Below are 13,209 nucleotides of genomic sequence, written 5' to 3'. Positions count from 1 at the left end.
ATTCCGGGATTCTCCTGTAGGCCAATCAGGTTGCGGATTCACTTCCACCTGGAGCTGGATTGGGTGGCTCCTGCGGACCAGTCATACTGCTGCATTGTTCTAGGACCAATCAGACTGCGGCATTCTGAATCCTATTGTTCTAGGACCAATCAGACCGCTGCATTTTGGATCCTATTCAACTCAGTACATAACAGAAGTGGAGGGTTGCCAGTAAATTCTGCTAATATTTAGGCCGATAAGAGCTTTTGTTTGCTCCACCTTCGACAACTTAAAAGGTTAACACCCAAGCTGATATTTTAGCATTTGGACAGCCTCATTCAAGCCCCACCCGCTACTCCCAATGCTCTCGACGAAACTGTTGCTTCAAAGGGTCTACTTACTCGGTAGAGATCCACAATGCCCTGTGTCACGGCAAAAATCAAGTTGATGTTTTTCTGGGAGAGTTTGTCTGTCATCAAGCCGAGGGACGGATAATCCTTAGCGGGGGAGGGAAGAGAAAGTTAGAGAACGGAAAATCCACTTGTGTCTGATGTGAGGGGAACAGGATAAACACATTTTCACCCTATTTCACCCCTCAAAGGACTGGGATAGGAAGGACAGTCCAACTTTTCATACCAATTGAGCTGCAAGCAAGAGTACTTCAGCACAGAAGTGACGGACCACACGCTGAACTAAATTTCCATATCGTAAATTAAAGTGTTCTCAAAATATTTAAAGTTATTTAAGATACAGAATTATTTATAATTATATGTAAATAAATATACAATTAATAGATTTAACGATTAAACAATTTTATAAACAAACAGATGCATGTTCACAACACATGAAACAAAAAATAAAATTTTAAGGCTTTACGACTTTTTTTTCTTGAATGTTTCTGAGGGTCATCAGAAAAGGTATTTTGGACAACTCTGGACGAGAAGGTGTCTAACAATGGCCCGTTAAAATAGAAGATGTGACCATCATAACAAAGTTAGTGCCATCACAAATCTTATCTATTTATTTCCTGCCTACCTATCTATTGCCAGATCTCAGCACCTCTCCCTCTCTTTCTCACACGCTGTTACATGTAGTGTAACCAAGAAATAGCACACTTTTAATGTGGAATTGCTTTAATGATAAATATGGTTATATAATAGTTAGATAAAGGTAAAAGATGCAGTAAATTTAATCTTAAAGAAGGAACCCATGGAGGGAGGGAGGGAAGTATAAGGATTTGAAAGAACTCTGTATTTTAATATTTGAAAATGCTATGTTTTATATGTATACAAATTTCTTTTAAAAAACCTAATTAAAAAATTATTTAAAAATGGGGGAAAAGAAATAGAACCCAGATGATGAGTTTAACCCACATAGATATCAAAGCTCTTATACAGGTGGTCTTTTGGCCTCTGGGGTTTTACCTCACCAAAAAACAGAAAATATAAATATGGAATGCAAAATATATTGTGAACTTTAAGAGCAGCCCTGCTGGATCAGACCAAAGGCCTAACTAGTCTAGCATCTTTTTTCTATGATGGACAACCAGATGCACTTCTCAGGCAATTGGAATTCCAAGGCACATTGTCTCTGGTCCTCGGGAAGTAAAATATACTCTAATATCCTAGGATTTGCCTACTATCTCCTTTTGAATCCATTTATCATATCAACTACAGCAGAATGACCTGTAGCGGTTGCAATCCTGGCCTTGTGGCTGCAGCCACCCAGCCTTACCAATGTGGTGGAAGCGTCATATAAATTGTTGCTTCCCATGTGGCACTGTCCGTCGTTGGGCGTCACAATCCCTGCCAGTCTTCCATCTAAAGCAATGTGCGTCTTGGCATCTGTAGTAAAGACCAGCAAATGGGAGGCATCCGGTCTCCAGCCAATCTTGTCCTGAAGCAAAATAAAAATGGCGCTGCAGTCTCCATCGTGACAGACACAAACACAAACAAGCCCTACAAAGGAATATACTCTTCTACATCAATGGTTCCCGATTAGTTAAGCACTGCGCTTCCCGTGTTTTTCAAAAATCAAGCCACAGACCCCCTGCTTTTGAACATTTAGTGATGCATGGAATTGAGAGCTGGACCATAAAGAAGGCTGATCTCTGAAGAATTAATGCTTTTGAATTATGGTGCCGGAGGAGACTCTTGAGAGTCCCATGGACTGCAAGAAGATCAAATCTATCCATTCTTAAGGAAATCAGCCCTGAGTGCTCACAGGAAGGGCAGATCCTGAAAGTGAGGCTCCAGTACTTTGGCCACCTCATGAGAAGAGAAGACTCCCTGGAAAAGACCCTGATGTTGGGAAAGATGGAGGGCACAAGGAGAAGGGGATGACAGAGGACGAGATGGTTGGATAGTGTCCTCGAAGCTACCGACATGAGTTTGACCAAACTGCGGGAGGCAGTGGAAGACAGGAGTGCCTGGCGTGCTCTGGTCCATGGGGTCACGAAGAGTCGGACACGACTAAACGACTAAACAACAACATGGTAGTTTTTGTTATGGGAATGGTGACACAGACCTCCCCCCAGGTGGGTTACATGGATCCCCTAGGGTCCACAGACCACCAACTGGGAACCACTGCTCTACATCAATTAGCCTAAGCCAGGGATGTCCAACAGATTGATCTTGGGGGTGTCCCAGGTCGATTGTGGAAGGCAGTACAGTGGTACCTCGGGTTAAGAACTTAATTTGTTCTGGAGGTCTGTTCTTAACCTGAAACTGTTCTTAACCCGAAGCACCACTTCAGCTAATGGGGCCTCCTGCTGCTGCGCCGCCGCTCCACGATTTCTGTTCTCATCCTGAAGCAAAGTTCTTAACCCGAGGTAATATTTCTGGGTTAGCGGAGTCTGTAACTTGAAGCTTATGTAACCTGAAGCGTCTGTAACCCAAGGTACCACTGCATAGCAATAGGCATTGCGTTCCTTGGCGATTAAAAAAAAGGGGTAGATCACAGCCAGTCTTTTTATACTTTGAGTAGATCGCAGACTTTGGGGAGTTGGACTTGCCTGGCCTAGGCTATCTCTTTAAAGCCCAAATGGAGAACCTGCAGCCCTTGGCCCAACTGCCATCCAACCCACATCCTAATTTCAAAAGCAGGAAGAGGAAGGAAAGGGGTCAGAGAAGAAAGAGAAGGAGGTCGTCCTTTCATCCTGGCCCAGCCTAGCACTGGCAGATTACCTCTGAAGGAATGTTGCAAGGGCTCTGACCCCTGCTTTAGGGCTTTAACTTCACAGGCAGGGTGCCGAATAATTGTGGGGGGGGGGGTGGTCAATACAGGGCAAGCTCAATACATATTGGGTTCCTGTCTGAGTTGGAAGATCCAGCTAGCTTCCCCTCCACACTCTAATAAACATCAGGCAAATGCAATCTGCTAAGAAGTTGTTCTCTATCCTCCTCCTTGGATTGGTCTCCCTAGAGAGGCTTGCCTGGTGCCTTCATTATACAGTGGTACCTCGGGTCACATACGCTTCAGGTTACAGACTCCGCTAACCCAGAAATAGTACTTCCGAGTTAAGAACTTTGCTTCAGGATGAGAACAGAAATCGTGCGGTGGCGGTGGCGGCGGCGGCGCGGCGGCAGTGGGAGGCCCCATTAGCTAAAGTGGTGCTTCAGGTTAAGAACAGTTTCAGGTTAAGAACGGACCTCCAGAACGAATTAAGTTCTTAACCTGAAGTACCGCTGTACACCTTTAGGCGCCAGGCAAAAACGTTCCTTTTTAGCCAGGCCTTTGGTTGATCTGTTTTACTTCCTATACCCTTTTAAAACGTGGCTCTTTCCTGGGGGGGGGGGGCTGTTATTGGGTTGTTGTTTTTATTCTGATTATATATGTTGTCATCTTTTCTCTGAACTGCCCCAACACCTCCGGGTATAGGGCAGTATATAAATTGAATAATAAGAAGTAGTAGTAGTGATCCTTTTGACCCACGGCAAGGGGGGGCTCTTACATCACAGACAACCGCTTGGATGATGGCATCGAACCCGCCTTCCGGCGCATCCCGGTTCCTCGACACGCTCTGCTTCTTCACCTCCTCGTTGAAACGCTTTACCTCATCTGTGAGCGCCAGGACATGCTTGTATCCGAACATTGGCAGGCAGCGGTTATCTGGGGGCTTCAAGCTGAAGGGAAGTGGCAAAACAGAAGTCGCTTTGGGCAGGCAAACAGGGCCCTGGAGGCCTGATTAAAACTACCATAGCCATTGATCCCAAGGCGGGGGGGCGGGCGCTCTCTAATTATGCATTTCAGTCACTTTTTCTTGAGCTGAGACACATACAAAAGGCTTCCTAACCCAACTCCCAGCAGTGTGCATGTAATCAATAAATAATAATAATAATAATAATAATAATAATAATAATATAAATAATAAAAACTTATACCCCGCCCATTTGGCTGGGCCTCCCCAGCCACTCTGGGTGGCTCCTAACAGAATATTAAAAACACAACAAAAGACCACACATTAGAAACTTCCCTAAGCAGGGCTGCCTTCAGATGTCTTCTAAATATAGCTGCCAACTTTCCCCTTTTTAAAAGGGAAATTCCCTTATTCCGAATAGGATTCCTCGCAAGAAAAGGGAGCTATGCTTATAAAAATCAGATAGTTGTTTATTTCCTTGACATCTGATGGGAGGGCGTTCCACAGGGCAGGCGCCACTACTGAGAAGGCCCTCTGCCTGGTTCCCTGTAACCTCACTTCTCGCAGTGAGGGAACTGCCAGAAGGCCCTTGGAGCTGGACGGTGGAGACACTCCTTCAGGTATTTAGCCTTAACAACAGTTAACGTTGGGGCTGGCGCATCTCTTAACTGCAGTGAAGGCAAGGGAGGGACTGATTTGATGTGGGATCATAGAAGTCATAGAATTGTAGAGCTGGAAGGGACATCTAGCCCAAATGAAGGAATCTTTTGCCGAAGGTGGTGCTCAAAACCACAACCCTGAGATTAAGAGTCTCATGGCTTTACTGACTAAGCTACGGATGGGAGCACACATTCCCCCAGCTCACCTGATTTTCAAAATGAGGTTAAGAGCGGACCTTCATTAGGTCTACCATGCCTCAAAGCGAAGGTGGAACGGGAATAACTTCACAAAACTGGCAACCTTTCCAAACTCTAGATTATGAACATTTATCAGAGGGTCGCTCAGAGAACTTACTCATAGCATGGGTTTTTGATGGCTTCCGGAGGGGAAATGTACATGTAAGGAGGCATGGGTTTGTCTACAAAGGCTCCAAAGCCAATCCTCAGGTTGCTGGTCACTTTGCGCATTTCTATGGCTAGCCTGGTACCCAAGTTCTGGATATTGCGGAGGTCATCCTTCATGGAATTGGACAAGTCCATCAGGTAGTAGATGTCCACAGGGTAGTCCTCCACCTGTCGCACTTGCACCGTGAATGTTTGGGAGTCATCTGAAAAGTCAAAATGTGGAGAAAGTGTGAGGAGGGGTCATTTCCCCCGGGAGACTCCAGCTCACCATTCTTCCTTCCACATAAAAAAAGGGTAAAGGGACCCCTGACCATTAGGTCCAGTCGTGACCGACTCTGGGGTTGCGGCGCTCATCTTGCTTTATTGGCCGAGGGAGCCAGCATACAGCTTCCAGGTCATGTGGCCAGCATGACTAAGCCGCTTCTGGTGAACCAGAGCAGCACACGGAAACGCCATTTACCTTCCCACCGGAGTGGTACCTATTTATCTACTTGCACTTTGACGTGCTTTCGAACTGCTAGGTTGGCAGGAGCAGGGACCGAGCAACAGGAGCTCACCCTGTCACGGGGATTCGAACCGCCGACCTTCTGATCGGCAAGTCCTAGGCTCTGTAGTTTAACCCTCAGCGCCACCCGGGTCCCTTCCGTCCACATACTTGAGTAATTAACCTTGTTATGCTGACATAGGCCCATATTGACATAAGCTGACCCATATGTGGTGGACTTGTGAAAGAGTATTGGGAAATGATCCGTAATGAATTGGAAAAAAAAATAATTAAAAGTACTCCCCCCCCCCCAAAAAAAACAGCAACAACCCAGAGTCCTTCCTGTTGGGGATAATTCAGACTGAAATCTCCAGGTTTCAAAAAAGGTTATTTATGTATGCCACTACTGCAGCCCGTGTTTCGTTAGCCCAAAAACGGAAAACGAGCGAGGTCCCAACCAAAGAAGAATGGCGACTTAAGTTGACAGAATACGTGCAGCTTGCAGACTTAACATATAGAATAAGAGAAAAAGAAGAACATACATTTAAAGAAGACTGGAAAACGTCTGTTGAATATATGGGAAATAACTGTGCACAGCTGAAAAGGCTGGCAGCGTTAAGATAAATTCAGCAGTGTGAACAAGTTTTGATGGGTGTAATGATTGGAATACTGGATGATATAGCTTTTGTAAAATATGCAGGGATTTATGATATGTAAAATGAACCATGGAAGGAGAAGGGAAGTCATTAATATCTTAAGGATATAAAAATGAGGACTTTAAATTGTAAAACAAAAAATTCAATAAAAATTATATACCAAAAAAAAAAAAAAAACCAGACCAAAAAAGAAAGAAAGACATAAGCTGACCCAAACTCTCTTCTTCCCCATGGCTTGAAACTCTGGATAAGTCTTGGGCATCCATTGTGCTATGGCTGATCTCTCATCTATGTATGGGATGAAGTTTTAATAGATAACCACTTACAGCACCCTGAAGTCCTCTGGGAAAAGCTCACCGATGTGCTAAAACTGCAATAACCGAATAGTGTATCTCAGCTTACCTGGCCGCAGGTGGAGCCTGATCTTCTGTGGAGTCATCTGAGTGATGTCACTTCCTGATCCTTTGTCACTGAGCTGCCTATCCTCCAGGATTTCAGTGCTGCTGACTGGATACTCGATCAAGTTTTTCATGCAGCCATTTTTAATGAGGTTGTCCTTCGAGTCGCAGCGGGAAAATCCTGGCGGCATGCCCTGTTGGAGGGAGAAAGGCCAACCATAAGAGAAAGAGGAGAGATCTCTCACAGAGGAACAGTAATCCAGTCAAAATGGGCTTTGTGCCAGTGTGATGCTGATGCGGGTGGCGCTGTCGTCTAAACCACTGAGCCTCTTGGGCTTGCCAATCAGAAGGTCAGCGGTTCGAATCCCGGTGACGGAGTGAGCTCCCATTCCCCTGTCCCAGCTCCTGCCATCTTTGTTGCAAATGTATATGGTAAAAAAGGTAAAAAGGTAAAGGACCCCTGGATGGTTAGGTCCAGTCAAAGGCGACTATGGGGTTGTGGCGCTCATCTCGCTTCAGGCCAAGGGAGCCAGCGTTTGTCCACAGACAGCTTTCCAGGTCATGTGGCCAGCAGGCCTAAACCGCTTCTGGAGCAACGGGACACTGTGACGGAAACCAGAGTGCACAAAAAGGCCATTTACCTTCCCGCCGCACCGGTACCTATTTATCTACTTGCACTGGTGTGCTTTCGAACTGCTAGGTTGGCAGGAGCTGGGACAGAGCAACGGGAGCTCACTCCGTTGCGGGGATTCGAACCACCGAACTTCTGATCAGCATGAAAGGGTGTGGGCGGGTTATAAAACTGTAAAATAAATAAATAAAATGAAGAATGGCTTTAAAAGGGGAAAACAGCAAGAAATGACGCTGCAAAGAAAGGGAAGGCTTCTGATTTTGTTTTGTTTCAATTCATTTTTTCAAATTACGTCGCCTTTTGAATCCTGCCCGTTTCCAAGGAGCATACAGGACCGTACAAATTTAGCCTCCCAACTTTGTAAACAGAGCTGCCACCAAATTTGGAGGTCCCTGTTCAAAGAAAACATCCAAGGAATTTAGAAGGAAGGGGAAAAAAGAATTTCAGTAAGAAAAGCAAAAATCCTAGGGGGCAGGGGCTACATGCTCCTACATGTGAGGTAAGTTTAGGCTGAGAAAGAGTTACAAGCCCAAGTTTGTCAAGGGTGCTGGGAGCTGTTAGAAGACCCCCTTCATTGCCCTCACAAAGTCCGCTTCCCGAGTGGTTTAACAGTCAACCTCAGGGAACTCTGGGAATTGTAGTTCTGCGGGCGAAATTGGGGTCTCCTAACAACTCTCAGCACCCTTAAACTACAGTTCCCAGGAGTCTTAGGGGGAAGCCAAAACGGTTTAAAGTAGGGTTGCCATACATCTGGAATTTTCTGGACATAGCTGGAAATACTGGAGTGTCCAGGAAAATCCGGACGTATGGCAGAAAGAGACTTTCTGTTCCTCATCAGGTAATTGTATTTCCACCTGTCTTGCCCCAACTAGCCCTTCCCAGACTATGATTTTAAGAACAGCAGCAGGAGCTGGGAAGAGAGGAGTTCAGGGATGGTTTTTGTTTTTTTTAAAAGTTTTATAAGTTGCACATTTTTGTTTCTCAATTTGACCCTTTTACATGGTTTTGTATGTTGTGTGATATTTTATGCATTGTGATTTGTTGTTACTATTAATGATTATAGATTGGTAATTGTTTATCATGGTTGAACTGTTTAGTTTGCTGATGTTTAATTATACTGGTTAATATTAGATTCTGATGGATTGCTGAATGTTGCTTCGTTTGATATAAGTTGCTTATCTTAAAGTTATTGTGACTTCCATATTGGATCAGATTGTTACTATTAATGTTTGATGTTCTATTACGCTTTTATGTCTTGGACTTGGGCTTATTTCTGATCAGCTTTTCTTGTGGCTGTCTAGTTGCCTTTTAAAAATGATTTTACTTATTAAATACGGGCTTGAAAAATAGGTCTCTAAAGACTAATTATCCCTGAAACCACACAGCACTTCAGTTTTCTGCACTCCAGATTTGCAGCCAGATCCTAGCCATGCTTACTGGGAAGTTTAAGTCCTACCAAAGGGACTTAAATAAGACTGCAGCTTTAAAACTGGTTTAACAGCTAAGAGAGCTCTGAGAACTCTAGCTGGGGTGAAGGCAATGCGACTCTAGTAGATAATTCTCAACACTCACACTAAACTACAAATGCCACTTTCTATGGGAGAAACTATGTCAGTTGTTGTTGTTGTTTAGTCATTTAGTTGTGTCCAACTCTTCGTGACCCCATGGACCAGAGCACGCCAGGCACCCCTGTCCTCCACTGCCTTCCGCAGTTTGGTCAAACTCATGCTGGTAGCCTCGAGAACACTGTCCAACCATCTCGTCCTCTGCCGTCCCCTTCTCCTTGTGCCCTCCATCTTTCCCAACATCAGGTTCTTTTCCAGGGAGTCTTCTCTTCTCATGAGGTGGCCAAAGTATTGGAGCCTCAGCTTCAGGATCTGTCCTTCCGGTGAGCACTCAGGGCTGATTTCCTTAAGAATGGAAAGGTTTGATCTTCTTGCAGTCCATGGGACTCTCAAGAGTCTCCTCCAGCACCAGAATTCAAAAGCATCAATTCTTCGGCAATCAGCCTTCTTTATGGTCCAGCTCTTACTTCCATACATCACTACTGGGAAAACCATAGCTTTAACTATACGGACCTTTGTTGGCAAGGTGATGTCTCTGCTTTTTAAGTTGCTGTCTAGGTTTAAAACCGATCTCTGTAGGTAGACATACACTGGGAGCACATACAGCTAGTAAAATAATTATGTGCACTGTATTCTAAAAAAACTTATAAAACATTTAAACCAACCTTGGGGAAAGTAAAAACTTTGCTGCTTTGGGTGCCTTTTAATTCTCAAAACACATCTCCCTAAAGCGGAAGATGTGCTCCCTTCAGCATTGGCTGAAAGTTATTTAGACGAGCAATTCAGCCTTCACAAAAAATAAAAAATAAAAAATAAAATGGGCAACCTCTGTCCTTAGTAAGGGTTCCAGTTATTATGGAACGGGACTCTCAAAATAGGAGCAATCCATATGAATCATGAACATGTGGTAGCCTTGTTTTCTGGCAAACATTTTGAAAACTGGCCCCATTAACCCTGCCAGGAAATCCGGCTTTCGTGGAACTCATAAGCCCCTCAAGCCGATACAGGGCAATCTGGTGTCACTCCGATTGCACAAGCTGCCCGGAAAACGAAATAAGCAGCCCTCTAACTTATCGTTTCCTCCAGGCATGCTGGGGGCAGGAGCACTGCAAGAGGGGGAAAAAAAGAGAACCAAAAAAGGAATAAGGGTGATTCTGTAGCAGCAGCAGAGAGGCCATGGGAGGAAGGGCAAGGAAATGGAATGCAAACAAAGGATCAACATGACTCCGATATATTTTTGTGGTTCCTCCAGGAGAAAAAAAACCCCTCTCAGGTCTTTTTTTTTTTCTGTTATAGATTGGGGCTAAACTGAGACTTTGATTGCCACAACTGGTTAGCACACCTTGTTATATTTGAAGCCTACCTTTTCCCTGAGCTAAACAAAAATATGGGTTTGGGTTTCGTTCCTTAAGCCTATAAAGGCAAAGGGGTTGTGATTATGCATGGCATGTCTGCCTCTTCTGAAAGGAAGCCGTTTTCTTGTATGCTTTTAAATTATTATTATAAAAAACCCTAAGTGTAAAGATACAGAACAAACGCAGGAGCACGCCTCCTCTGAGTGGCACTGTTCCAAAAACAGTTAAAACCACACATTTTGTAGGAAGTGTGAATGTCATTGAAAGACTGACCGCATTTCCCTCCCAAGATTTTTATCCACCCATTTCGACAGCTAGAAAGGTGACACGTTTGCTGGGTCACTAAAACTCTTCCCAACTGGCAGTCCTTAGGGGAATCCCCAGGGTAAGACAGAAATTTTGACCTTCTGAGAAGAGCCTTGAGAAGCAGATTTCAGGAGTCCTTTCCAATGGTCACAGGAAATCAACCCCATACAGCCTGATATCCTTATCAGCAAGCACTGATGAGGTGGGAAATGTTAAGTTGTGGTTGAACATATCAGATGACACAACGATTCTTCAAACAGTTCTTGTTTATTCACAGGCCAGGACAGAACTGAACTGAAGGGTTCAGCCAGCCTGCTTATATAGAGCTCCAGTACAACGTTACTGTAACAACTTTCTAAAACTATCCAATCACTGAACGTCACTTTCGATCCCTTATTTGCATAACTATCTACAGTATCCCCCTGCTGGCCCAGGGTGAGAACTTCAGTACATAACAGGAAAGCTAATTTGAAACACCTTATTTCCCTTAAATAATTCTGGGCACTGTGATTTCTTAAGGGTGCAGAGAATTGCAAGCCCCAGCAACATTTAACAAACCACAGTGCCCAGATTTTCTTTAGGATGTGTTTCAAATGTGCTTTAAAGGTATAGTTTACACAGCCTGATTCTGGGTATGAAAGCCCAGTTCCCACATTGTGTTAAAGGTAAAGGTAAAGGGACCCCTGACCATTAGGTCCAGTCGTGGCCGACTCTGGGGTTGCGGCGCTCATCTCGCTTTATTGGCCGAGGGAGCCGGTGTACAGCTTCCGGGTCATGTGGCCACCATGACTAAGCCGCTTCTGGCAAACCAGAGGAGCGCATGGAAATGCCGTTTACCTTCCCGCTGGAGTGGTACCTATTGATCTACTTGCACTTTGACATGCTTTTGAACTGCTAGGTTGGCAGGAGCAGGGACCGAGCAACAGGAGCTCACCCCGTCGCGGGGATTCGAACTGCCAACCTTCTGATCAGCAAGTCCTAGGCTCTGTGGTTTAACCCACAGTGCCACCCGCATCCCTTTACATTGTGTTAACTGTACCTTAAAACAAACTATGATTTAGGGTGCCTGAGCAGTGTGCTTAGTGCACTCTGCACAAAAAGCTGCCATAGCATTCTTACCCCAATCCTGCTACAACTGACTAACAAAACAATCCGGAGCCTGGCTTGCTCACACTGTCCGAACCAGGCTTGTGGTTTGTTTCCTCCAAAAGTAGCCGTGAGCAATAATCACAGGGTGCAGGCGGTGTCAACAAGCTAGTCTCTGGCATGTTTTGCCCATGACACTTTAGCAAACCGGAGTGTGGGAAGAGCATTGTGGGAACTTTTGAGCAGTGGTGCACCAACACACTGCTAGTGCACATCAAACCACAGTTTGTTTGTTTGAAACTATGGCTTCATAGGTGCGAAATGGTCCACTGCGACTAATCTGCATTGCGTCACTTTGAGTACGCATCCAGGGAATTATAGGGGAGGGAAATGACATACATTATAGTGTGGTGCTAGATTAGGCCCGGGGCCGTCTTTACCCAGGGGTGCAAGGGGTGTGAGGCAGCCGGGCACTGAATTCTGGGGGGCACCATGCGCACGCCACTGAAGCCGCCTAAGCTCTTAACTATCAACCTGTTATGAAATAATAATTCTGATCAAGCTAGAAAAACAAAATACATATATACCTAGGTATGACCTACTGTTTCACTAAAGGACTTTCGACTTTGTGCGCTCATTTACCAAAGATGCGCCGCGCTAGCGGCGGTGCTTGTCAGACTCAACAGTGGTGCTTGCCGTGCTCAACGTCGCCGTGCACATGAAATTAACTCTTACATCAAAATATTATGTTACGTATTGTATTGAGCTGTGGCAGGAGGCAGCATGATATTAGTCGTGTCAAAGGTGCCGCTGACCCCCGAGTAAAACGTTGCAAATTGCGTTTTAATTTCATCACTTACAGTTCAAATTCATTTAGAGAAATCATTTTTAAAAAAAGTCTGACATAAGCATAATAAGAGTTAATTTGGGGGCTAAACTAAATTTGGGGGTGCTGGGCGGATCTTTACACCCCGGCGGTGCATATGCTAAAGACGGCCGTGATTAGGACAGTGGAGATCCAGTTTCAAAAGCCCAACTCAACCATGAAACTCAGCCACACACATGTGATTGCCACTGAGCTGAGCCCAGGAAGGTTGGTCTTGGGGTGAGGTAACACAACCTTTCCCAGAGAGAAAAAAAGAGCCCAGTGAGGAAGACATAAGTAAAACCACATGTGTTCCAACTGCCTAGCCATTTTTCTGTTAACTGAAACTGCCAGTTATTCTTGTATAGTTTCCTTGCCCAGTGGCTGGACAGATAAGAACAAAATTGGCTACCCACAACAATTCCTTCCTGGAGTTGCCTGCTACTGCTGGCTAGCAATGAGGAATGGGACTGCCCTTTCTCCTCCAGACTGTCTCCCCCACCTTTAATTTTAAAGTGAAGGTCAGGAACCCAACAATGTGTGAAACATTTTTCTTTGTAATAAGAAGAAATACTTCGCACTTATATAGCCTTTGAAGCATTCCACACTTGTGACCGTGTCATCTTTAAGACAGGGCAATATTACTGCACCCATTTTGCAGATGAGGATAATCGGGGTCCAT

General features: G+C 44.9%; 1 protein-coding gene across 1 annotated transcript in view; it reads right to left on the bottom strand.

Annotated features, from left to right (window-relative positions):
• ITGB3 (integrin subunit beta 3) overlaps positions 1-13,209 on the bottom strand; it is a 55,626-nt gene that overhangs the window by 20,576 nt on the left and 21,841 nt on the right. The window contains exons 3-7 of the mRNA XM_080976632.1: positions 6,724-6,913; positions 5,132-5,384; positions 3,932-4,103; positions 1,714-1,875; positions 381-476 (exon numbers count right to left, since the gene is read on the bottom strand). Of these exons, the coding sequence (XP_080832758.1) occupies positions 381-476; positions 1,714-1,875; positions 3,932-4,103; positions 5,132-5,384; positions 6,724-6,913 (873 nt within the window). The remainder of the gene's footprint in view (positions 1-380; positions 477-1,713; positions 1,876-3,931; positions 4,104-5,131; positions 5,385-6,723; positions 6,914-13,209) is intronic.

The sequence above is a fragment of the Podarcis pityusensis genome, assembly GCF_964106645.2.
Source record: "Podarcis pityusensis genome assembly, chromosome: 13".
Classification (NCBI taxonomy): domain Eukaryota; kingdom Metazoa; phylum Chordata; class Lepidosauria; order Squamata; family Lacertidae; genus Podarcis; species Podarcis pityusensis.
The sequence above is the reverse complement of the archived record's forward strand: the minus strand, read 5'-3'. Positions and strand labels throughout refer to the sequence as shown.